Below are 26,637 nucleotides of genomic sequence, written 5' to 3'. Positions count from 1 at the left end.
TCGACTCTTCATTATTAACTTTCATATATCGTATGCGAAGCTAAGGTGGATCAATATTTTTCTTACATCCTTACAAACACAAATCTATAATCAGTTTGTAAATTGAAAATTTGTAGAGTGCTTCCGGAAAATGTATCTGTCGTGTTGTTTTCTTCACTTTTAGTGCAATACGTGTTCTTTAAGATTTTGAAAAAATAATTAGGATCAAAATTTCTAAATCATTCATTTTGCTCAACTTACCAACAAGACGATTATCTAAATTTAGAAATATCACAGAAGGTCAACCGCCATCATGTAATTTTTGTCAGTATACATATTTTGCTGTTCGTACTTTATGCATTTTTTAATAATAGGTGAGCTGAAAGTATTTGGAAAACATTATTATTGCTAGAGTGATAATAGATAGGATTCATATTGGTATGTATACTTCTGTGTCAATGGCGGGATCTGAAATTCTTTTTTCAGAAATAGTGACCTGATTTGACCTAACTGAGACCTTTCCATTAAAATGGTCTTTTGATTTAAATTTTATGTTTTTCGTAATCCCCGTATAGGACCCATCGTTTCCAGTACATCGATCGTTTTCTTCTTAAAATGTCTTCTCAGTTTTCGAGTTTTTTGGAATTTAAGCAAGTTTATCGCTGTATCTGCTTGGGTGTCTTTTGTTTTTTATAGCAATTTAAATTGGTTTTTGTCGTAAACGTTTACATCTTCATGAAATCCTAGATTTTCTGTATAGTTTTCTCTGAGAAATTACGTTTTTATGTTCAACGTTTCGAATTAGTTTTTTTTTGCGCCGACTGACTAAAACGTGATGGTTTACCTGTTTTATGTCCTTCGTTAACAAATATTCTACTTTCAGAACGCTCGATAGTGATGTAAATTGAGGAAGTAGGCACATTTTCTTCTCTAAAATATTTTATGACGTCCCAGAATATCACATTCACGCTTCCGTAAATTTAAAGCAGTGGTTCTTAACATTTTTCAATTGCCGGGAACCCTTTATTTACTAAAATGTATAGACTGTTTTTTAATCAAAGAACCACGACCTGTTGATTTAGGTTTGCAAATATAAAATTTTACTAAATTTAGGGAATTTAATGATATCTATTGGCTATACCAGCCAATGCCTATCATTTTTAATGTCCTTGAAAGTACACATACTCGCCATTTAAAATTTGAACGTGTTATTAAAAATGCCTGGCAAGGTGAGACATTTATTAAACTCTCAAATTAGTTGTTATTAAATTAATTAGCATACTACGCTACTAATATCTCTAATAACGTCAATTTTTATTTGATTTTTAACCCTAGGTCAAAAGTGGCCAGCTCTATTTTGGGTGTAAATTGCGGTGTTGTGGTTCTTTGATTAAAAAACAAAACGAAAACATAGTTTTTCGCAACCGCATGACATTTTTTTAACTCTGAACATAGTCCATACTTATTCCCTTGTTCAATTTTAAAAAACACAGATCAATGCATTGTGAGTTGCTATGAAACCAACTATACCGAATACCAGAGATTTTGAAATAATGTTAAAAATTGTTCCGATTGATGGAATTGGTCTATCATGTGTTGCATTGGAAATGTCACGCACATTTCTAATTCTCTGATTGGCATAGAATAACTGCATTATGTGTATTTCTTCTTCAAATAACTTGACCATTTTGTTAAACTGTCAAGTACTTATTTTCGTTACCTTGGTTACGTGATTACATACATGCATTGACCTGTGTTTTTTAAAACTGAACATAGGGAATAAGTATGGGCTATGTTCAATGTTAAAAAAATGTCCCGGTATATCAGTTGTACGTGGCTCCCTAACGAGCGTTCAAAAAAATATGCGATCACGCAAGGCGTGGTTTTCCTCGCCTGTACAAACGTAATTCGTGTTTTTAACCGGCGTGCTTTGACACTTCTTTCAGATACGTAACTTCACTTTGACCTACATTTTATTGTAAACTAAATTATTAATTTAAAGTAAAAGACAGTCATGTATCTAATAATAAGAACAGAAGGAAAATTGTTGTTGGTTATTTAAAAAAAGAATTGTTTCATGCAAAAGAAATAATTCACATCACTGCTTGTTTGCTGAACAAATGACGTTTGGCAACTGTGGTTTGACAGCTGATGAAGCTACACTATACCTTAACCGAAACAAAAGCTACCACCAGGGCAATGACCACAAATATTTTTGAAGAGTACAATTAATTAAGATTTCTGATTTTAACGTTTCGCAGCGCCATCGCCAGGAGGTGCATGCACACTTGGTTCAGAACCGCTGATTTAAAGTTTTCTCCACAACAATGATATTGTTAGTAATTAACCTTTTTACAAAATAAAAGCAACTATTTTAAAGTAAATTAATGCTTCATAGTCAAATTAAATTTTTGGCACCCTCCAACTGTGCGTTTAATACTTTCCAATTATTTTTAGTCCACATTTTAATTCTCTACAATGTTGAAAATAAGCTTATTTTGTACATAGGTTGTTTGTAGTAAATGTACAATAATATGTATAACATTTATTATTTTTAAAATGTTTTTCTAAAGCAGTATATTCAACGAGCGTGTAATTGTGGCTAATACGCACGAGCATGATAACATCTGAGGGCGTAACAGCCATTACACGCACGTATAATACTATACTTTTTCTATACGGCCACCGGACTACCGGAATTATTTTATTACATACTACTTTTTCATAAAAAATAGTATTAACTTTCGAATTTTCAGAATTTCAAAATAATTATGACAGATGAATATTGCGTTGTATCTTAGCAATTTGAGTGATAGTCTACTCGATGTCGTTATTAATCTTCAAATTGAAATTGGAGTAAGTACGTTGTGCTTGACCGAAATGACAGGTGAAAAAGAGAGAGAGAAGACCTTTCGAATTGATTTTGAAAAAATCTTTTTAACGTTATCAATTCTGTAAAAGTTTGAAATGCTAAATAAGAATAAGTAACTGTTTTGGGCCGTCTTTGAGGTTCGTCTGCGGCTTGCCCCTTCCGTGGTCGGTAGAAGCGCCGACACAATGACATAATCTTGGCAGCCCTTTGTTTTGCATTGAAATTATATTGAGCATGACGGATTTGTTATCCTAAAATTCGTGACGGTTTGCTAACGTCCCCCACCGTTGAGGCGCCGTGACGCTTAGTCCGGCAACATACGACGTCGCGTCGAACCGTTTGCTCGCCTCTCGTCGTTTCAGTAAGTCGTTGAATGTGCGAACCGTCGCCTAGCGTCCGTCCGCCGCCGCGTCGCCCCAGGAACATCACAGAAACGCACACGACGACTCCTCCGGCAAAGAGATGTCTCCTCATTGCCAACGCAAGGGGGTGGTCAACACGCAACAGGGTGGTGGCGTGTGAGCCCAGCCGACCCCGGCAGCAGCTAGACCATGCCCGTGAGCACGGGGTCACTCGGAGAACCTCGCGCCAAGCGCTGCAAACTTTGCGACGGTAAAAAAACAACAACCCCCAAGTGTGGCGTTCTCTGTTTTGTGCATAACTCACTACCGCTACCCAGAGACGACTTCTGGATTGCCATTCTCCCTCTGCTATTAACATGCTAAGCTAACAAACACGGCAACGCCCAGGGCTCCACGAAGCCGCCATCCGTTGATTGTCAATGCCATTGCTAATACAATCGACGGTTCGATGTTGATCCAGATCCAGTGCACTCGCCCCAGACGGGTTTATTACACTGGAATTAATTTTCCAATTAAACCCCTCATGAATAATATTGGTTTTGTATTGTTTTTGACGTTCGTTCCTTCGGAATCAGGGGCCCGCTTTACTGATTGCGCTCTCTCTTCTAATTGCTTGGTTTGTAAACACGGCACACGTTTTTGAAGAAGCGTCATCAATTTGAGTTTTTTTGGAGGTGGAGTGGCGTGCGCATCGCAAGACATCATGCTGAAAAGGCAGACGAAAGTTTTGCCAATGTTATAATTCATTTTCTTGTCAAACAACAATTTTTAACGAGATCGTCTATTCTTATTTCGACGAATTTCTGAAAAAAAAATAGTTTTGTTCTTAATGAATGTAATAATTCTCAAGAGTGTTTTTCTGTAAATGAGTTTGGCTCAGTATCTTAGAATATTCATTTCATCTAAGCCGGGTCTAGAAACATATTTTATGTAATATATTATTTGCAGACGTGCAGAAACACAAATTGAAATAATAAGAGACAAAGTTAGTTCTTGCGTTTTTGCTTTCTGCGTATGAATTAAAAGTCTCTAAATGTAACGAAAAATCTGGGCGGTTGAGCAACAGTTTTTTAACGTTTCGCTTTGAAATTAATTTCTAATGAAATTTATTTTACTTTGGTTAATTGAAAAGTCAAAGTGTATTTTTGGAGCAAAATGGATTGATTTAATACATTTTTGAATTTTGAAATGTGGCCAGGGGTGGAAGTATTCATGCGCGACAGAGAAAGATATAGTGAGGAACTCTTCCTTTTTTACGGTCGAGTAGATTAGTCCATGTTTTCAGATTTATCTGCCTGTTGAGTGATGACACGAAGTGGATATAAAACGAAAACGACGTAAAAGCAATCATCATTGAGAATCCCGAACTTTACAACTACATAAAATTTATTATTTTACTATAGTAGGAAACACATTCACCTTCAACTGCATATATTTTCATTCAATTAAACATAATTTTTCTCTTGGAAAAATTAGAAAAGCTACATTGACACGGTTCAAACGAAACCTTTTTGATACAAAAACAAGATAGATACTACCTACAGAAAGGGCGTCTATAACTATATGTTAATCAATATACTTAAGACTGAGTTCTTGTTAAAGTGCTAAGTGTACAAGACTATCACTATCACAAGACTATCACTTCTGTGGAATTCAAAAAAAAAAAAAAATTCAAGAATTTTTATTTTTCAATAAAGTCATACTAAACTGACGAAAACTTCTGATTGATCGATGCCTGTTTTGTTAGCTTCGATTTAGTAATTTACAGAAGTGAAGACAGCTCTTCAAACTATTTGATGTATCATATAAAATGATATTTTTTGTTGACAAATGACATCAAACAACTCGTTTCAACACGTTGGCTCGTATATTTTCCAAAGATGTTATGCACTTATCCAATAATGCACATCTTTAAAATTATGTTTAGTTAAGTGTTTTTGATATCGCTGTTATGTTAATTTAAAACCAGACCAAAAATTATCATGACCATTGTACTCGTAGATATAGTTTGGACAAAATTGAATGATTATAAAGAAAGGAAAGAAAGTCTTCAAGAGCAGTCTGCAACACAAGTACTTTGAGGAGAAAACTTTTAGATCTACGTCTTTCAGAACACGTAGTATACCTGGTGTCTAATGTATTCGTTTTGATTGAAACGCACCAACATTGAAAGATTTTTTTTTGTGTTTGGGTGTTTGACTGACGTCCTGTTTCAGTTTTCCTGTCTTTTCTTTTGAATGTTGGTGAACTGTTGAGTATAATTCTCCAGAACATCCTTCTTTCTCTACTAAATAATCCTACAAAATTGGCATATACCACACTCACGTAAGCTTAAACGAAAGATTTATTTTTTCCTGAGTCATGCATAAGCTGTTTTCGAGTTCCTGAAATATGCAGCACATGGTGTATGTGTTTATGATTTTGCGCTTAAATAAAACTCCTCCAGCGATATTAACATGACAAAAGGCGAGCCTGCAACAGTGTCCTGAAAGCATGTCCACTACATAATGCGACAATTTATATAGAGGCATCGTTCGGGTCGAGTGGAGTATTCCATAGAAGTCACGCCAATGGCATTAGTTGACGAGGAGAACATATTAAGTTGGAAGTTGAATAGTTCGTCAGAGTTGTGTTCACAATCCGACAATGCGAGTACGACGCTGCTGACGGTGGCGTCGCTAACGCTATCTTAGGAAGGCTATTAATACCGCGGCATACATTCTCAAACCGTGTCGGACAAACTCGGGCTTAAATCCAAATGCTTCCTTTCGTATTGCTGACGGATCGTGGAGAATTATTTATTACTTGGCCGCTGTTCCAAATCAGCTTAATTATAAAACTTGGTTCATCCTTCTTGAGTTTGTCGTGTGGAGTTTTCGCTTTAAACAGTCTTGGTCTCAAGAAGCTCTCATCTCTTCGTCAACCTACGTGCCCACCAGTTACAGTTGCAAAATATCCGACTAGAGAGAGCCTTGGCAATTCTGTGCCGGCACTTGGACGATGTTGACACCAATAGGATCTGCTAAACCTTTGCCTAGGAACAAGACAGTCAAATCTCATGTTTAAATGGGACGAAAAAGTCAGTAACAATTTTTGGACGTGGGTACTTTAGGATTATGTCAGTGATGATAACACTGTCATTTTATGTGATGAGTTTTTTTGGAATGGAAACTAGAAGTCAGAGGCATTCTTTATCACAATTTGGATTTTCTGTTCGTGCAACTACATTTCATTTAATAGACTTACGTCACAAGGGCAAACACATAGAATCGATTTTATTAGTTAAAAACCGTGATTTTCGATTATATAATGGATTGTAAATAACTTTTCATATTGACAATTGTTTGGAAGTCTTTTTTGTATTTAATTTCTAACCTTATTCTAAGTGTAAGAATAAAAACTACTATTGGTACTGAGCACGATATATGAATCAGCGTGCCACGTGTTACTAAAAAAGTTTGTTGTACCTCGTTAAAATCGTCATTGTAGCATGCTATAATACATACTTATAATTAATAATGAAGCAGACAGTGTCTAGACTAATACATCACCAACATTTACCTTGTGATTTATGCATTCTGATTGAAGTGAGGTGTAAACATTAATTATTAAATTGTTATATTAGCCTTTTGTTTATCATAATGAGTAACACTATGAAATAGTGTATAGTTTGTCCAGCGAGAGATTGACATAAAAATCACTAAATTCTACGTAGAGAAAGTAGTACCTACTTAGGGCAGTAACTAAAAGCAGTACCATTTTTGGCCTGAAATTATTCTCTAATTCATGTATTCTAGTGCAGTTTGTAGCGTTGGGTTAATTTAATAAAATTTAAAATCTCCCAATCAATCGCTGGACGAAGTTTATAAAGAAATAAATATGATTGTAGTCCCATATTGCTGTAAGGGGTTTGAAATTGAACATTGTCATAAAAATGATTCCGTGTTTTAAGAAATTTCTGGTCAAGAGTAACTGAAAAACAATAGGATCGAAAAGGTCGCTTTAGGCACAAAATCATTGTCTGAGTAATCAGAAAAATTCATATACATAACCTAACTTAATTATTCAGAAGTATATTCCGTTAATTTATGTTCCAATAACACTAGTTGTAATAGTTATTTATGTAATATGTGTATAAGACAATATTTTTTTTAGAAGTGGGAAGTTCACATGCACGAGCCCGCGAGTATAAACAAGCGCGTCATGTACAGGGTACATACATATACATATAATTTTTTGCAACATCACTGTCTCTGTAAAATAAGATTATTACGAAAAACTAATTAACAAATTTTCAAAATGTTAATTAGGTGGCATTAATTTTCTGAAATATAGTTCATTACATTGCGTCCATTAAATAAAAAATAAGGTTGGCAGATCTATCTCCTATACTTGGGCCAACCAACAGATATAGTAATAAAACCGCCCGCTAGTGTCCGCGTATTTTAAATAGCAGCTTCCAATTGGCTTATTCAAAACGTGCGCAGACTTTCGAAAGCCTGATGTACATCCACAAAAATTACTTGACGGCATCCGGTATCTCATTCGTTTTAACCTCGCTTCGGGAGTTTGACCACGTGTTTGCTTTAAATGGTTGGTAGCTTTGATTTTTGTCGGCAGGGACATTTTAGTTATTTTCATATGAGTAGCGCTGTCAGATTACTTTTCAGGTATAAGGCCAAAATTTGAAGCACGAGGCGTCAGCCGAGTGATGTAAAACAGGCCGATACCTGAAAAGTGACAGCGTACAAATATTGAATAACGTTTTTTGTGTTCGTTTGAGCAAAGTCTTAAAAACATTAATTAATTGTAAATTTTGAGGTTATCTTTGACAGATGTCAAGTTAGGTATATAACCGGGAACGTTTATATGTTTACTTATATACCACTTTCCCGGTTATATATCTCGGAAACGAACACGAAAAAACTAATTTTTATACATTTGAGACTTTGCATTTACATGTTTTAATGGTTATTGGTCGATAGGGCGCGGCGGTCAGTTTACCTTCTGTCCAATGCTTAAATAGGCAATAGGACACTTGCGCGCAAATGGGAGATTAAGATTTCAGTTAAGTACCTACCCTTAATGAGATTGGCTTTTTCCCAAAATAGACCAATGTCGATTTCACTCAATCCTAGTTCAGGAAGATTAAACATTTAGGGTTGGTACTGGAATACAAAAGGAATGATTCTTTAATAGGTCATTGGTTGCGATGGATATTTGGTTTACTCTTTTTAGATGTGACGTAGGGAACTGTTCTGTGTTCTGAAATTCCTCAAAATAAACGTATTATTGAATCTGCTGATTATTTAGTTGATAACTATATGTAGACATATCTTTCGATTTTTTTTTTTTACATCATACATGTGGGCATCTTGTAATAACACAAATCGCACTGCAAATGCTTGCGAATCTTTTCACAGCCAGTTTAATGCAAATTTCCATGTTTCACACCCAGATATTTACAGATTTATAGATGTGTTAAAAGATATACAATTGGATACTTTACATTAAAATTAACAGTGTTAGTGTGTCTGTAATTTGTAGAAATGTATAAGAAAATAGATAAAAGAATATCTGCAGATTCGATTTTATAAAGAAATAAAATATTTTCAGTGATACAGGTGTTTTATTTTAAAAACGAAGCACTCGTTTGCTAATATGAAAATAATTTCTTAGTTCAGAGTAATCCTAAACGATTGGTTCGCTATGATTAAGTAAGATTTTGATGACCAGACGCGCAACTGTCCTATGCGGCAAGGGTAAGCGACACGCAACTATCCCACGGGATTAACACAACCCACTAGTTTTCCTGAAGTGACCCATGCCCATTTTAATTTGGTATTGTTGCGTTTTATATGCAAATTCTTCCGATCTTATGTTCACACGATCTTTCTTGACGTTTTTCATATTTGACACGTTGAGAAATTTGTCCTCAAAACACATCTTACACCACTCAATTTTGTGAAATTTACACTAGGGAGTGGGCGGGTAGTATGCTCTAGGTATTATCCGTTCACGATTGTTTCAAATTCGGACTGTCTATGAAAATCTGACATATTAGTTGGCAATATTGTGATTTGGCATAATAAATCTATTTTAGGTTATAATTGAATTACACTGAATCAATTAGGGAATTGACAACACGACGCATATTTAATAACGAAACGTCATATGACAGGACCTGACGCCAATCTAACAAAAAAATATCGTGGCCTCCTGCGTGTATAAAACAATCGTGAATGGCATATATTGGGTGATTCAAAATGATTGTGGCCAAGTATGGCAACTATGTACGAAAATTTATGTGGCAACTGTGTGGATGAGGTAGAGTTGTCATTTATATGACATTTCATAAGCGTGCATTTGATTTTTTTGATATCATTACACATTGATTTGACAGTTTTCAAAATTGCGCGACAATGAACTGTCAAAGAAATATCAACTCTACCATACCCACACAGTTGCCACATAAATTTTCGTACATAGTTGCCATACTTGGCTACAATCATTTTGAATCACCCAATATGCTGTTGCGTAGTTTAGGTAATCGGCTAAAAGTCAAAAGATGATTTTTATTCTATTATCTATTTGGAATAATTCTTTAACGAGCTTTTTAAAGCGCAAGAGATTCGAAGAGTATGTATATAGATCTACTTAGGCATCGAAAGCTCAGTGTGTAAAAGATTTAAAAATTACGAAAGGATAAGTACATATCTATTGTCACTGTGAATGTAAGATGCATTCATATTGTTTTGGCATAATGGGATGCCATGGAAATTTGCATTTTGCATTTAATTTGGTAGTAAAGCTATCTGTTGAATTAGGTTATACAGTCTGTCCAAAAACTAGCGTTTTCAAAAAGTTTTCTGTTGATGGTATCTGTTTGCTGTTTTTGATGACCTTGAAAGAGTTCTGATGTCATCAGAGGTTTTTTTAAATGCCAACGTCGCATTTTTACTACCGTTTTTAATAGATCTTTTGACCCGACGGTCAAAAAAATTTTCAATTTACATACGAAATTCCCTGAAAAAACCTAATTGGTTATTAGAAAATAAAGAAAACTTTAATTTTGAAAGGCAAGTATAATTATTCTTACAACAAATGTTCAAAATGTTGTCCTTGAACATCTTGACAGTATCCTAAACACCTAAACGATAATAAAATTGGGTTTGACGTTTTCTATTATTACAGACACTATCAGCAGAAAGCTTTTTTAAAACACTAATTGCCCTGCCTTTCGATTTTTTCCAAAAATTATGTTTTCATTTGGGTGTTTCCAGACTTTTTGAACATACTGTATAGTGTCAATGGCTAGTGCATTGTTGTTAGTTTAACTTGTTTCCAATAGAAAAATACTCAGACATCGCGAGAAATTCAGCAAAATGTTATCTTCATTTTGATAGGTCCGCATGTTAGGAACTTTAATGACGGAAATCAAACAGTGTGTCCAACGTTAAAAAAATAAATCATGGCCTCCCATTATGCAAAAACAACGTGAACAGTGTTTATTCAAGAAACAGTCGTTTGATAAAGATATTTCAGTAATGTGATTTTGAGCCTTTGGCTTACACCCTGCGTGTCAAATTAATTGATTCAACTAAAATAAAAATTTCCAAACACGCGGATGTTTTAACTTCAAAGTGAATGTATTAAATCATAAACACAAGAAATTTTTAATAAGTATTTGACGTTGAAGCAAGAATCACCCAGTAAATAATTTGGTGCCTATATTATTATTGTTTATATTTAAAAAATGATTCGTAAATACATATTAAATTGATCGATGATACCCACGTTATCAGCACTTGATGCACCGGTGTAAAATTTTTAAAATAATATTTATGATCAATAATGAAAAGAAAAACTGCGAGTTGCTGCAAGTTTACGAGTATAATATATAGCAAAAAAAAATATGTGCAGTTAATCACGTGACTCCAATATATTTTGATTTATGAGAAAAGTCACTTTAAAGAAAAGTAAGTAGCTAATTATAAGGCTCATTAGTCATTTACTAGTTTGGACAAAAGGGCATAGTGTAGTTGGCATGATTTTTTTTCAAAAACTCATTTCAAATTAAAGTGTCCAAGTGTTGTTTCCCATACTGTGCCAAAATAATCATTTAAAATAGGAAAAAATAGCCAAACTTTTCAGCGCGTTGCTAAATAATTCACTTTGACAATTTTTATATTGCTGGCAAGAAAAGAATATGGATTTATCCAACCTTGAAATTTTTCTGTTACATGTTTTCTTCCATTTCACTTTTACATAACAAAAATAGAAAATGGCGAGTCGAGATGGTTCACTTGTTTCTATGGTTCAAATCGTGAGTTCCTTGTTTTGTCTGGATTATCAAGTGTGGGAAGTTAAGTTTAATTTTTCCGTACAACCGTTTGATAATGGATCAGTGCTTCATTACTCTTGCATGATAATGCGGACTATAACAATAACGTTGCACGGCCTATTGTGACTCCAAGGAAGCAAATTCATTTTGAATGGTAATCTCAATAGCCCTCGTCGATAGTTATCATGGAATCTGTGACGACAATGACTGCCTAAGTAAAATCGATATGCCGTTTTGTTTTTAATCAACAGAGAATAATGAAGAACAAAATGCCAACAACAGAACCTTAACATGGACATAGGAATGTTTTTGACCGTCTTTGTTTGCAGGCGGTTGCCACCACAATAATTCCATTAAAATAAATAGCTTGGAACATTTGTGTTTTCGTAATGTCGCCACTTGATTGACATCAAAGTATAAATTTTGATGGGGTGAGGTTTCGTGATGATTTTTTTTATGTACATTGAGTAAATATAAACAGCCACTGGCGCCAAAAAATGATGAACAAACGCAGCAGCATTGGGCAGGTAGTCAATTTGACGATGTTATTTCTATATCACCTTACGTGAATTGTTTTCAAAACATTTCCTAACAAAATGTGATCGAATATTATTTTTGTATGATATGTTTATTTTTCTATGTACACATTCCTCGCGAAATGGCCCAATATTTTCGGTTGCGGTCGGTTAGTTTTAAAGAACCAGGGACACAGGCTCGTCCAAGTACATTGCAGTCCGATTTATCGCAAGTGAAAACAGAATTAAAATAGGCATTGTTTGTCAGAAACTAATTACAAGAACTGCCCAAAACCATTGCTCATATTTTAGCGCTTCCCACTGTTGAAAGATATTCACGACAAACGGTTGATGTTTTCGACTTTATTTATCTAATAAACAGCAAAAGCGTGGGTAGTACCGAAGGCCGGTGTGTGGGTAATTACCAACTAGCAAATTTACCTATGCATTTGATCACGCATACACTTAAGAAACAAGATTTGATAGATTCCTGTTAACAAGACCTGCTCTAGATCGAGTCTTAAAATTGCGCTACTTCAAGCTAGATTGATTCTTTGATTTTTTCAGTTTTTCGATTTTGTCAGAATGTTGCGACGGAACTTACGGATGATGTATGGATTGGTGCATTCACGGTTCGCGATTTTCTTTAATAAAAACCGTTAAAACACATAGTTGATCCGTAGCCACATACCTTCATATTTTTCAAAAACGAAGGACCACGGTTTGGCAAGTCAAACGTTTCCTGACCCCTCGACTTGATTTTCTAAATGAGCTTTTTGTGGATTTCAGCAAATTTCGAAAATGTAGTTATTTACTGGTGCAAAACACAATCAGTTACGAATGCAGTTTATTCGGTAAATATCCGGTGAATGAGAGATTATGGGAATGTGGAGTGTTTAGCTTTGTAAGTACATAGCTTGAAGTTTTGAACATTGATAATATGGCTCCACCCCACTTATCTGTTTTCAAACTAGAATTAAAAAGAAAATTTCAGGTAATATCTGAAATGTAATAGGTATATGAAGGTACCGTTGTTAATCCGAGTTGTTCAGATTTACGGGCAAAATTGAGCGAAACTTTATTTTCTGATAGCAGCAGAGCAAAAAGATATGCATTACGGACCAGTTGCTTTTGTAATAATGACGGCAATTATTTACTGGAAACGTTCTGCGAGGAAGTGATTTAAAGCTAATTTAGTCTTGTTGAAAGGAACAGAAAAGCGCATGCATACGTATTTCATTGTTGGTTCTTGTTTGCAGACGTTTGGATGGATTCCAATTCGATAAAACATATTATGTGAAGGGATTAGATGAATCCGACAGTAATATTACGAAACTTCAATTTCAACGAAATTTTGTAAGAGCGATGAAACTATAATTTTATTAATTTAGTGTACTCGTATAATTAGCTAACCGTGTTTTAAATGTGGGAATGGTAGTGGCCATATTACATTGTTAACAAAATTAATCTCCTTAATTGTATATTTTTCGTCAGTAATAATAATTATTCAAGTGCTAAATTTAGTTTTGTTTTATGTGTTTGTTGCTAGTTGGTTTAGCGGGACGAATATACCAGCATTTTTAAAATGTATTCAACAAGGAGTATACATTGATTCAATTTCTAATAGAGCAAGATACTACTAATTCTTGTAGATTGACACAGGATCGAAAAGTCAATTGATTGTTCTTGCGCTAAATACGTAAGAGTGATCAACAAGAAAACAAATCAAGAGTACTACCTCATCTTTTGTTTTATCGAAACGTCTGTCTTATCTTAATCGTACACATATGGATACTTGCTATATACGGTCATTTTATTGGTTGCCTACGTACCTCTCGAAAATTCTATTATTAATTAATTATTAATAATTAATATTTTATCTTCAATGGTAAAACTCATTTTACCACTTATTCTGGGATAATTGTTGCTACAATTACAGGAAACGTCCGTAAACTTTGCCGAAATCGAAAACTATTTTCAAGATTAACATCAATACTGTTGCTTTAAAACTAACGTTTGCTTGACATTTCACCGAAAAATCTGCTTACCAGTGGCGTCGCGTTTGGCAATAAAGCTGGTAAATGACCCAAACTTACGAATGTAAAATGTTGCTCTTGTTTATTTGCTCCATTATCTGATAATAATAATAACATGCACAAATATAATTCCAACGTCTAAAATTAATGAGGTATGATTGATTTATTATAAAGTAGCGTGTGATGCCACAAATTGTCTACGCCCATGCATTTAAAGCTTATTTACATATGATTCTGCTACGACGTGACCGAGAATTTGCAACGCCTGCTCTGATTTGTCATCTTTTTGATTACTTTGTAGATGAGAGATTAGAAGTTGTTTGAGATTAGTAGTTTGGGAGTGGATCATAAAATTTGTTACATATTTTTCAACAGTATCAGCCGTCATCATATTTCCAAAACGTATAGCATAGTTATCTATTTAATGCACTTCTAACATTACAGAAATGGAATAAATAGTAGATAACAACAACAACATTTTTACCAAAGTGCATTAAACTAAGATAGACATTGTTGATTGTCCCAATGAAAACGGTGCGTGCCATGGGTGTGTGCACACATTGAGTTTTGCATTAAAATATGTTTTTATTAATTTGTTTATTTTTTATTATTTTGTTGTTACCTACTATTTATTGCAACGAGATTTTTGAATAAAAATTCAAATAAAACAATTGCTTGATAAAAAAAGAATATTTTATTCAAAAAATAGAAATTACGCCAAAACAACTGGGAATAGGCATACACAATGTTAATAAAAGGTAAGTGTTGACAAAAGGACGTTTTAAACTCAAAATTTAACGTAGAATCCTAATTTGAAATCAAAATGGCGCCTTCGACTTAAAAAACAAAGCTGGCGTCGGTTTTCGGTATTTCCAGAAGTGTCATTTTCAAAATATTTTATTTGAACTTGGAGCAGTTGATGATAGTCGATTACCAATTTTCACGAACGGGCTACGTAAATCACCCTGTATATAGGGTGATTCATCTTTTACCGCCCGTGGCAAAATGACCCTTAAGAATTGAGAAAAAATTATGAAATTTACAGATTTGATTTGTCGAAAAATTTACTTTCAGCCGGTATAATTGATTTGAAATTTTTTTTTTCTATGAGCAGATATTTATAAAAAACTTAAAAAAAAAATGTATGTTTAAATTTTTGCATCAGAATGTGGCTAATAATGACGTACAAAATCAATATCTGCAACCCGTTTCGAAAAATGTTTGATAGCTTTTGAATTATATCGATTTTAATGGAAAAATTGCTTTTATTGGTAGTTGTTGGCTTTTAGGGTTGTAAATTTTCCTTAACAATGACTACCCTGTAAAACTGACCTGAATTTACGATAGGATTTGTAAAGGACCCACTGCTATGGCAATAAAGACCTTATTGTTAAGATATTGGGACATTATGTCGTAAATCATAAAGCAAATACAAATTTGAATATCAAAATGCGTTTATTTCAATAATACCATATGCTAAAATTGATTTAACATGGTAAAATTGTGTGAAAATACCTAAGTGTGCATATGCCACAAGATTGAATAAATTAAACAACTAATAATTGAGAAAATGTCAAAATTTGACCTAATTAACTTATAAATTCCATTTTTTGATATTATGTGCCTTATGGATAATAAATTAGGTCTGCAAAATATGAAAGTGAAATCATAATTTTTAAGGTCAATTTTGCCACCAGCGGTAAAAGATGAATGAATCACCCAGTATAAAATTTGTCCCGAAATTAAATTATAAATAATGCTTATGGAAATTTTCTTCGAATTTCGAAGAGAGGGTATTTAGAATATACAGGAGATTTCAAGAGTGATATGAGCCCGACGGAGTTTTTGGGAAAATTTTTATTGTCTGCATAAAGGCGCAACCGCAGAAGCATTTTAGTACATTCGCCATAAATCAGAATCATGTCTGTTTTCTTATCGTTCGAATACATTTTAATCGTACATATTTAACTTTTTCGTCAGTTGTGACAAATAAAATGATTGGAAGCAAAGCCATCATGGATTCATTATTTCATTTTAAAACAATACGATATTTAAAATAGCCACGTTAACTTTGAAAATGTATTGTGGGTTGCATTTTCAATTCCGCCGCGCTTATTATCACTCGTGAAATACCTTGTATGTGAGGATGTAAAAGTCTAAATAGAGGTGCAAAGGCACAACACTCAAAATTTCCTCTCGGTTGATATACTCGTTCATTTGGAAAAATTTCCTTCTTTTTATAAAATGTATACATATACGAGTATACTGGGTGCCCCAAAATTCGCTAAACAACTCAATGGGGCAATGTCAACTTATGCTAGAAAATTTTGAGAAAAATATTAAATAAATTCTACATCTTTAGGATTTGAAGATATGGGGGCTCAAAAGGTGTAGCTTTGATCCAATTTATTTTAAATATTAAAAAAGATTTTGAATATTTGTTATTTACTAGCTAGTGGTACATAGGTATAACAATCCTGAATGATTTTGATCAGGGTTGCAATTATTATTTCCAGCATTTCCAAGTGATTTTATGTCGGTGTTACCTCAAATACATATGGCAACATGCCCTTGATTGTTCTGTCTTATTTCCATGGATACAAAAAATATATTTATCTACTCGCGTTACAAATGGGCTCATTATTATATCAAAAATGAATCATATTAAACTGTTTTTAGTAACTTTTAGCTTTTGTTATATTGGCAACATCAGCCGTTTGACGTCAGGTGTCAAGGTAACGAGTGAAGCTATGAAGTAAATTTAGTAAATATAACCTTACATTTTTGTGAAAAATGTCTGTTGCCAACCCACGCGAAAGGCCCTAGTCTAATTTCAAAACTTGAGCAGCTGAAATGTCAGGAATTAGTAAAGCAAAGTAGATAAAATAGTATATTATACTCGTTTAATAAGACGTTTTATCACATTCGTTCTATTAAAGCACTTTTCGCTACGCTCGTCGTGCTTTAATTTCTGAAATAGGTGCATTAATTTTAACTGGTAATAGAACTCTCTCAAAAGGAACAACTTTTCTCTCTGCCATTTTGGCGAAAAACGATGTTTAATTCCAAAAAAAAAATTGGAGAGATTTTTCACTAAAATAGCTCGTTTCACTCGCGTTTTAAAATGGCCCACGCGTGCCAAAAAAGACCCAATTTACACACAAATTCGTCATGTTGTATGTATTCAACTCGTGGGCCTTTAAAACGTTCGTTTGACTCGCGTTGTAAACTGGCCCACTCGTACCAAAAAACCCCAATTTACACGAGAACTCGTCAAATAAACTAGTATTTTAGGATCAGTTGGAGTAATTGTTCGTGGTACATTCTAATATTGATAATTAAAAAAGTTTTAAACAAAATGCATTTGACATTATTTTCGGGGTACGTTTTTTCTTATTTCAGAAACATACATTTTTTGCACGTTCGATTCTAAAAACTGACAAGAGATTATCTTTGAACTGATAGAAATTCTGTATAGATTCACATATATGCCAGAAAATGCAGAAAATCATGACGAAATTATAATCAATTAAACACCTGACAGAAGACAAATTGGTTTATTGTTAATTTAGAACATCACAGATTAGCTTCGTTTGCAAAACAGATCTAACGAAACGTAAACTAAGTTACAAATTTAATGGCAATGTATCTAGTAATTAATTGTTTTATACGCTTGCATTAACAATCCTGGGTTCTGGTTTAATTTAAATATTCAAATTTACGTTTCGCATTAATAATCTTATTTGCCCATTAAAAATTACAATATTTTTATTACCACGGAAATAAGTTTCCCAATTAAAATATCACTGATGTTAATTCTTTTCTTAGTTGTCTTTGTTATTTTAAGAATTGCTATTAATAAAAAATACTGGTGAAGAGTACAAAAAATAATATTGAAATTAGATTTTTTTTGTTGGAGGACACAATGCTAGCAACAATTTACTATTAGACATATTTATAGTATCTTAGCACAGTTGACCTACATGTTCTACGCCATATGTGTTAAAAAAAGAATCGTCAGACATTGATTATTTGGAACACAGGTATACTTGCTAATATTAGAAAAATCGCGTGTAGTGCTAGCAAGTAGTTGTTAACAAAAATAAACTTTTTTAACAATTTCACTGAGGGAACTTCCAAAATTTAAAGTCTCGATTTATTGATTTTTAATTTTAAAAAACACGAATGAACATTCAGCGTAACACTTTTACTTATTAGTTGATCAGTCATTTACATTAACTAAAATTAGATGAATAATTCCCAGAGTGAACATTCTTATATTGTTTCTCACGTAGGTGATTTCATTTTCGTTGCATGTGTAATGACGTTATACCACCTACGATTTGTTTTATACGTTAACGTAGGTTTACTTTATTGAGCGAACTAGAAGTTGTAATTATTGATAATTAAGTAAATCAATTTGTAAACCCCGTATATTTTTACTTCTCGAAACGTACATAATTATGTTCCGTACGTAATAGCCGATGCCGCTCTAAATTTTATAGCTATAGAGGCAGCCATGTACTTAAGTCGGAAGACATTTTGTAATGTAGTTTGTAGGTTAGTTAATTTAACTTGGGTAACGGCGAACAATGTTTATTGTTTCTCAAAGTCTGGAGGACTTTTGCAGAAATTTAGGTTAGACAACCTTCTATTTCCGAGAGTGGGGCAAACGATTTTGCCATGTTTTTTCAAAATTTTACAAACGGTCTGAATCGTGTTTTCAGAAAACAATACACGCGATTAAAAGATGTTTATTCAATGTAACAAACACATTTATTAGGTAGTTAGATAACTGGCAGAATAATAAAACTGTTTTGGTCCAAATATAAAACAGTCTAATTTTAACGAAATTTACCTTTCATTCATGGCCAACAAAATCGTCCATTAAACGCCTACACCATACATTTCTCCAGAAATTCACACCACACTAGTGGTACGATTTCCCCCAATTGTTATTATAAACACGAAAATATAGAGTTAATGTGGTGGAAAAGGCGGTTGTTTTAATCATTCGACAATCGTATTTGGCGCCGGTAGTATTTTTTTATCACAAGAATGATCACAGAAATGTCATAAGGAGCTTATTAATTTTGAAAGATTTTTCCGGAGATGTGTCACCCGAGTGAGTCATGGCGAAAATCGAAAACAAAGTTGATGTCAATAGAATACAGCGAGCGTCAAGGAATCGAAAATTATGCAAATAGTGTTTTTTGTACATTGGCTGTTGGTGGTGCAAATCCTCAACAACAAGACTCCGAAGACGCATAAAATGGGTTAATATTTATTTTTGAGACTGAAAGCGACCGAAAGTTGTTACACATTTATCGTAATCAGCCCATAATATTTTTTGTCTCTGTATTTATAGCCGAAATATTTTTTAAGTCGGTGCCAAACTTAGAAAATCCGATTTATAAATATACATGTTATCTGAATTAACGTTTGCGGCACCGGTCCGCGACAATCCGCGCCGCCTCCGCATCCCGTGTTTTGGAAATGTTTTTGCACTTATTTGTTTATTACGCATCGTATTGTAATCTCCCGATTTTGTAATCTCTATTTTCACTTCGGTTATAAATAGCCTCGCCGGTGAATTTCCACAAAACTGATTTTTTTCCAACTTCATCGAATAAATCGTGAAAAAGTTTTGAATTGCCTCCAGACAATCTAAAAATTATTTTTGATAAATCCTTGAACTTTGTTGAAGAAATTTTATGAATATCTAAATTTAACTTGTATGATCTTTTCGAATAAACGAGAAAAGTTAAATCCTCGGACGTATTCGTCATTATGAATAATTTTATGTAGGTATAATACTGTAAAATGGATGGAACAATCCGTAGAAATTGTAAACTTCCTAATTTTAACGGCATTCTTACTCATGTTATTTGGGGAATAATATTTGCATAAAATAATAACTACAACAACTGCAACACATTAATTTCATGATTTTTATTCGATCTTCGTACAACAGTTCTATTACCCGTAAAATAAGCACTTGGCGTGGCAGATATTTATGCTAATAACATTAATACATTAACATATTTTGCATTGATATTTTTTAACGACTCAGACATTCTAATTTTTAACTTCCTGTTAATTTTTCTCTGCACCAGAGAGTATGTCACATGGTCGCAAATCTGTGCAATGCAACCGCAACTTAAATAATTTTCCGCCCATCTTGTTTTTCCTTGACACGACTTTCTACTATGACGTTTGTGTTCCAGTACTTTTTTTAAAAGGTTTATCATGCTTTAGTACGAATATACTTTTGACAAGAACCCGAAAAGAAGTGTCCGATTTGTACTTTTCTATTGTATTCTTTCAAATAAACCTATTAACCCATTCTTGTGGGGCGTGGTTTGGCAAGCCTTTCTCGTTACTTGCCGAGCAACGTTACATTGGAAGGGACTTTTAGATGAGCTTTCCTCTTTCATCTACCTGTTGGTGGGTGGCACCGATCCAGGCTGACAAAGTCGCGTGCTGCGTGAAACAGGCTTTAGACGTCTCGGGTAGTTGGACTCCTAACAACATTTTCATTTGCAACATTGTTTTTATTTTTCGATTCAAATGTCGTTAGTAATTATCTCAACTAAAATTGTAAGCTTTTCTCATTAATAATTGTCATTTGAAGTTGTTATTTTTTTATGTTGCTAAGAATGTGTAAATTCTATTCAGTACGTGTCTTCTGTTAGATGCTTCCATTTTATTATTTTTCTTCGAACTTCAATTTAATTTCACAGAAATAACCGTAAAGCCAAAGCTAAGATCATGACCGGCATGATACATTAGACATTATCGAGGCAAGAATTAGGAATTGTGAGTCGATTTTTAAATTCTACTCGTCTGAAACATGTTTGGGAGACACAGGACGAACATGCCGTGCATACAAGCATTATTATTGTTTACGGTGTCTTTTCTCGTCCTAAGGTTAGAAGTTTGTTTACCCACGTGAAAGATAAGGCTCTTTCATCACAAATATTCAACCGTGTTTACAAAAGCAGTAAACCCGTGTAGAAGATTGGAAATTTGAAATTCTGATATTGACACCGATAGTGGCTTTTGCAGATAACCGATGATTCGTAGAAGTCGTCCTTTATTTATCGCAATAAACGAAAGCATCTAGGTTCCGAATGTGGGTCTCGTGGTTATTCCTCGAAAAAAATATTTTTGGCACTCGCCAAGAGCTGTTGCTGTTCGCAACTCCAGATGTTCTTTAATGCATGGCAATAGACTTGGGCCGGCGCGAACCCCGTGTGCTTGAAGTTCTAACCTAAATTTTTGCAGTTCTCGGGTCTGCCGAAGAACAAGATCAACAATTCGGTGCACACCTTGTCGCACCAGAACCGTCTACTAGAGGAAGTGGGGTGACGTCGCAGCGGTCGGTTGGCGGAGTCGCATCCGCGTTATTTTTAATTGGTAATGGTGCATCCCCAGGTTCAGCAGATGGAGATGCGCTCGAGTGTTGTCCCTGGGCGTGAAGTGGTAAACGTGCGTGAGGCGGCAGCGCGCTTTCCACGCGCGCCCACCATTCCAATTCATTTTGTTATTCGCTCTCTGACAAGCGTACACAAGTTCTGATGAGTATGCGGCCGATTCCAGGGGCCACCGGTGCTATTTTTATACTCTGTGTGCGAGGGAGTGCATCGCATGCCCTGCCAACTTGTCCGACATACACAGACACAAACACACACACACTCACATTGATGGGATGGCTGTAGATGTTGAGCTGCAGAAGCAGACGCACTCGTATCGTCACCAATTACTCAACTTCTCTTAATCGACACGCTAATAGCGCCACCAATTCGCCAGGACTGTGACGAATCGTACGAATTCGCTAAGCTTGTCAAGGAAACGTCGCAGATTTGTCATCTAGTACGTGGTCTTTAAAGCGACCTTCGGCAGGAAGCAGGTGGCTGTAAGGCAAAATACACCCGGAGATTATCCTTCAAAGAAAAGCTTGCCTATACAAACTGGAACCGGCAGGATCGCCTGTAACAACCAAAAAGAATTCTTTCAATTAGAATAGATTGATTCTTGAATGGCCCGAAAGAGAGGTAACGTCGAATTCGACCATTTCGAGGATCTGGAAAAGAAAAAGTAAATAAAAGCAGTTCAACGTTCTTGTAACAATATTGATGTTTTGGGAGTATCTCTAGGCTCGCCTTCGACAAACTCGAACGGACGCATTTTAATTTTGTTTAAAAAGTGATCCAGCGCTTTCAGTTCATTCGTCATGATTGCATAAACGAGCCGAAAACTTCTCGACTCCCATGTTGAACGAGTCGTCCTCACGTATCTGTGTTTTTGCTGTTGTAAAGTGATTTTTGATGTTGAGAGATCTCGTGTTTGACCCAATTATTTTTCTAATTTGCGTAGAATCTGCAGTTAGAAAACGTAGATGATCCACTGGGTCGACCTTTGCGACGTTCTTTTTAGCTAGTGACAGATCGTCTTGCTCTTAATGAGAGCTTCATTTTTAGAACTTTGAAGACCAAAACAACCCGGCGGGTATTTGAAAAATGTCGCTGTCTCACAAGGTGTCATTGCCTATTATTTCGAAAGGTGGACGTGATTTATAGGCGAAAATCGCGCGGAGAGCCCATTCGAAAGTGTAACTACACGAAGATCTACTTAAAATTTAAAAGCCAATAACTCCAAATGTTTGTCGAAATGAATTATTGTCCGTCAGAAGTTGCACTTTATTTTTAGCCGCTCATAATTTAGCAGGTGAGAAAGGTTAGTGAGTTATAAGGAGTGCCAACAATAATAGCTTCCAATATTTTAGCAATTCTGTCAAATTATTTATTTCGTATTAAAAACAAGCATTTATCGTGGACAAATCAAAAGCTTTTGATGCGAATTTTTATTTATTATCTGTGCATCTGATTCTGAATTCCCTGAAAATATTTCACCAGTCGGAATAATGTATTGAAGAATCCTGAGTGACGTTGTGTTTACTGTTTTCGTAAATATAGTTCAAACTAAAATAAAGTACTGGAATAAGTGGATCATCACATTGTTTTTAGTTATTTACAAGGTGCACCTCTGTTTCCTAATAGCCTTGAAATATTCAGGTGAAAACACATAAAACTTGAAAGAGAAATAACAGGATTTGGTTTTACAGTTTCGTTTAATTCACATTTAGTAGGTGAGCTAGCCTGTCGCATCCACCATTTTTCCTCGTGGGAGAGTTCTTTGTGCACCGCACCGTTGGAGTCGTTCTTATTAAAATAATTTCGCTGGAGCAGCTCTTGTTGATTCCAAGCTATAAATAATAGTCGATGCATGCATAATTAAATTGTCAGGAAGAATTGTGATGATGTTCTGGCAAAACGACTGCAGGAGCGTGCCAAATTGCACTTTATCGTAATGCTAATCGTTGCATTTTTCGCATTATCTTTTGGACAGTTAGATTCACGTTGTATTCATTAATGACAATAAATGAATGGAAATGAGAAACAAAACGCGGCAAAATGAAAAAGGGGCTCTGTGTTTGGCAACTCTTTTGATAACAATGGATATAATTCGGTTTCAGTGAACTTGCGGGGCGCTAAATTGTTCGTTTTTCTGCGGTGTTACATTGTGCGGACAAGATACAGATTTGTGAATTGTGTAAAATCTGTGCATCAAGCGGCCAATGTTTTTGAAAAGTTCTAGCGCAGTGGATCAGAAAAATAGTTTATTTTGAATAACCAGTTATTTGAGATATGCCGTAGTGACAATCAAGTTTAGGAATTTGGTCAGGTAACAATTGTGTTTCGATAAAACCATGTTTGTTGAGAGAATACATCTAGACGCTTTGAAAGAAAATATGAAATAAGGTAATGTAGCTATATCGGGTACGTGTATTTATACAAGATAAGTTTTAGATTAACATACGACAGTCACTGTCAATGTTGCAGATAAAGATAAGAGTGAGTTTGACGAATATTTGATGTAAAGAACTTTATCAAAAATATACAAAATGAATCAACGAAATGAAGTGAATAAAAGTTAATGTTTTTCAATTTACAAAAGGTATTTTTTAAGATTTACTTAATATAGAACAGTAAGATGAGAAGAGTAGAAATGACTACAAAACTGTTTTTTTTTTAATTCCCATTAAATAATGCATTTGTTATACATATGTTGTTGAGTACTATTATTCATTACACACGGCAGTGAATAATGACCTATTACTCGAGGGGTTGTGATGAATCGCAAAATTGTATCTGTCGTTCGCATGTATAATTATTTTGTAATGTCATAAGTCGTGAGTCTGCACTTTTTTTTTATTAAACGGAAGTATTAAATAAAGAATTCTGATTGTGAAAATGCCCCCTAGAAAAAGTATCGTATTCTCTCGCGTGTAATGGTCATCACCACTCGAATGATTACGGCACTCGCCTGCTGGTCGTGTCGCAAACTTTCACCTCTTCTGTAGTAGTGATCATAACGCTCATTGAATAATATACTATTTTGAAGGCCACGTTCACCATAATGTATTTTAATAATAAACGGTATTTTTGAATGAATCAGTGGATGTCCGACGTAAGTCCAAACTTTTTTCTGCGGTTTGATTTGAATATATTTTTTTGAACCTTTATTCGAGCCGCTTAAATAACTGAAACTGATCTAAAATACGTATAAGTATACAAACGTGAGACAAGAATTCTAAAATAGAAGACACCATTGTTTGGGTGTTAAGAATATTTGGAAGATCTAGATAGCATGTCAGGATATTTTTGTTTGATATTTCTGTCATCAAAATGCCCAAAATTTATTTTTGGAAAACATATTCTGTTCTGTAACGATTTTCGATATCTTTATTGTTTTGACTTTTATTGTCCATAGTTTACTTTAACTGTTATTTTACAAGGCTTTTAGACATTTTGAATTGCAAACATTCACTTTATTTAGCTGCCGGTATTTTTGGACGTGAATAGAAAGTGAAACAATAGTTTGTAATATTCCTCACTGTTAATTTTTTTAAATTTCCCTCGTATGACGAGAAAAACGTTGGTATGTATTTAGATTCTATCTTAGTAGTCACAAGCAAGAAATCATTTTTAAAACACAAATTGTTTTAAGGCTTCCTTTCTATCTTGAGTTAGCCAAAAATGTTTCTGGTGGATTACTTCAAAATAAATAAGCGATATCCGTTTTGTATAACATAGACTCGATAATTATGCAGCAGCAGGCGCTACTGTAGAGATAAACTTTCATTATACAGAATTATGATGTCATAAACTAATTTGACTCCTCGAAGTCATCTTTCATTATCGACGACCTCCGGCCTACATCAGTAAGTCTGCACTAGCAAGTAAAAGGTCGTTTCTGTAAATCAAGACGTGTCGATCTGAACGTCAAATTTGTATTTAATAATTTTATGACATCTACTCGTATGTTTTGAAGTGATTTAATGTGAAATGGTCTAAAAGGAGCAGCGCAAAACGCATCTGAATGGCGGAATTAAATTGGAAAAACATTGGGCGTTTTGATGAAGCGTAGTGTCATCAATAACTAAAAATGTCATCATCCAGACAACGTATTGGCTATCGGACGTCGAATTAACAGCTGCTGAAAAATACTTTTGCAATAAATATTTAAGACCGAAAGTAATCATATTAGTTGCGTTGCTCAATATTTTATCTGGGGGCAGTGCTCTTTTCCTCGAAATTGGTGAATCTCGACGGAAATTTTTCTCATAAATTGGGCTAGACTATTTCAGGATTCTAGTTCTTTGGGTTAGTGACTTCGCATTCCAGGATGATTGGTTAATTTACAACAGTTGCTTTCAGCACCAGCAGTTCCATTATAAGAGACCGTCAGGACGTTACACGTATGGGATAGGCAGCCGAGTTCGTTTCGATTTAACGGCCAGGCTATTTATTTTGACACTGCAACCATGCGACTTCAATTAAGTTTTGCGCCAAGTGTGATTAGCGCTCGTCTTGATTTAAAACCGGCTTGGACCCGTCATAGTAAAAAGTTGTCACTATGATAGTTAACGTGAAACATAAAAATAAACTTTTGTAAAACTCGGACGTAACGTCATTTCAAACGCCGAATCACTTGCAGCGACCTTTCTGAAGGCGGTGCAGGAATTCCGTCTCAGGAATCGTTATCTTGTTTCTTTTAGATGCACTTAATTGGCCATCTGAAAGAGCACTAACAAATGTTCGGATCGTTTGTATTAACGAACCCCGGTTTGTTGTTATTAAAGGTAACCTTCCGAAGATCTATTGGCAATTATAGGGTTTATTTTAAAAGACCCAATTCAATGAATCGCAGTTCGCAAAAACAAGAATTGTGTACTCCAACTCGTGTAAATACTTTGCAGATCGGGCCTTTTTGATTATTAATTGGCCCAATTAATGCACGTCGTCTTGCGAAATTTTCACTTTAAAAACTCTGACTGCCCTGTAAACATTCCTTTAAGATTAAAAACTAAATACCCGGTTAAAAATTATATGTTGACATGCCGAATAATGAGAATGATGAAAGTCGGACGTTAAAAATGGTCGAAAAATGCGCAGGTTTAATT

General features: G+C 34.6%; 1 protein-coding gene across 3 annotated transcripts in view; it reads left to right on the top strand.

The window, feature by feature from the left end:
• The window catches only part of LOC138122468 (myocardin-related transcription factor A-like), a 41,001-nt gene that overhangs the window by 5,142 nt on the left and 9,222 nt on the right, over positions 1-26,637 (top strand). The window contains exons 1-2 of one of the 3 annotated variants that reach the window (XM_069036733.1): positions 3,199-3,463; positions 13,332-13,428. The exons of 1 other annotated variant lie outside the window; for it this stretch is intronic. Coding sequence is in view for 1 of the 2 variants with exons in the window: in XM_069036729.1 (XP_068892830.1) it covers positions 3,403-3,463 (61 nt within the window). In the remaining variant the exon portion in view is untranslated. Of the gene's footprint in view, positions 1-3,197; positions 3,464-13,331; positions 13,429-26,637 lie in introns of those variants that run through there. One more of the 3 variants, XM_069036729.1, reaches the window with a different exon arrangement.

The sequence above is a fragment of the Tenebrio molitor genome, chromosome 1, assembly GCF_963966145.1.
Source record: "Tenebrio molitor chromosome 1, icTenMoli1.1, whole genome shotgun sequence".
NCBI lineage: Eukaryota > Metazoa > Arthropoda > Insecta > Coleoptera > Tenebrionidae > Tenebrio > Tenebrio molitor.
This window is presented reverse-complemented; position numbering and strand designations above follow the sequence as displayed.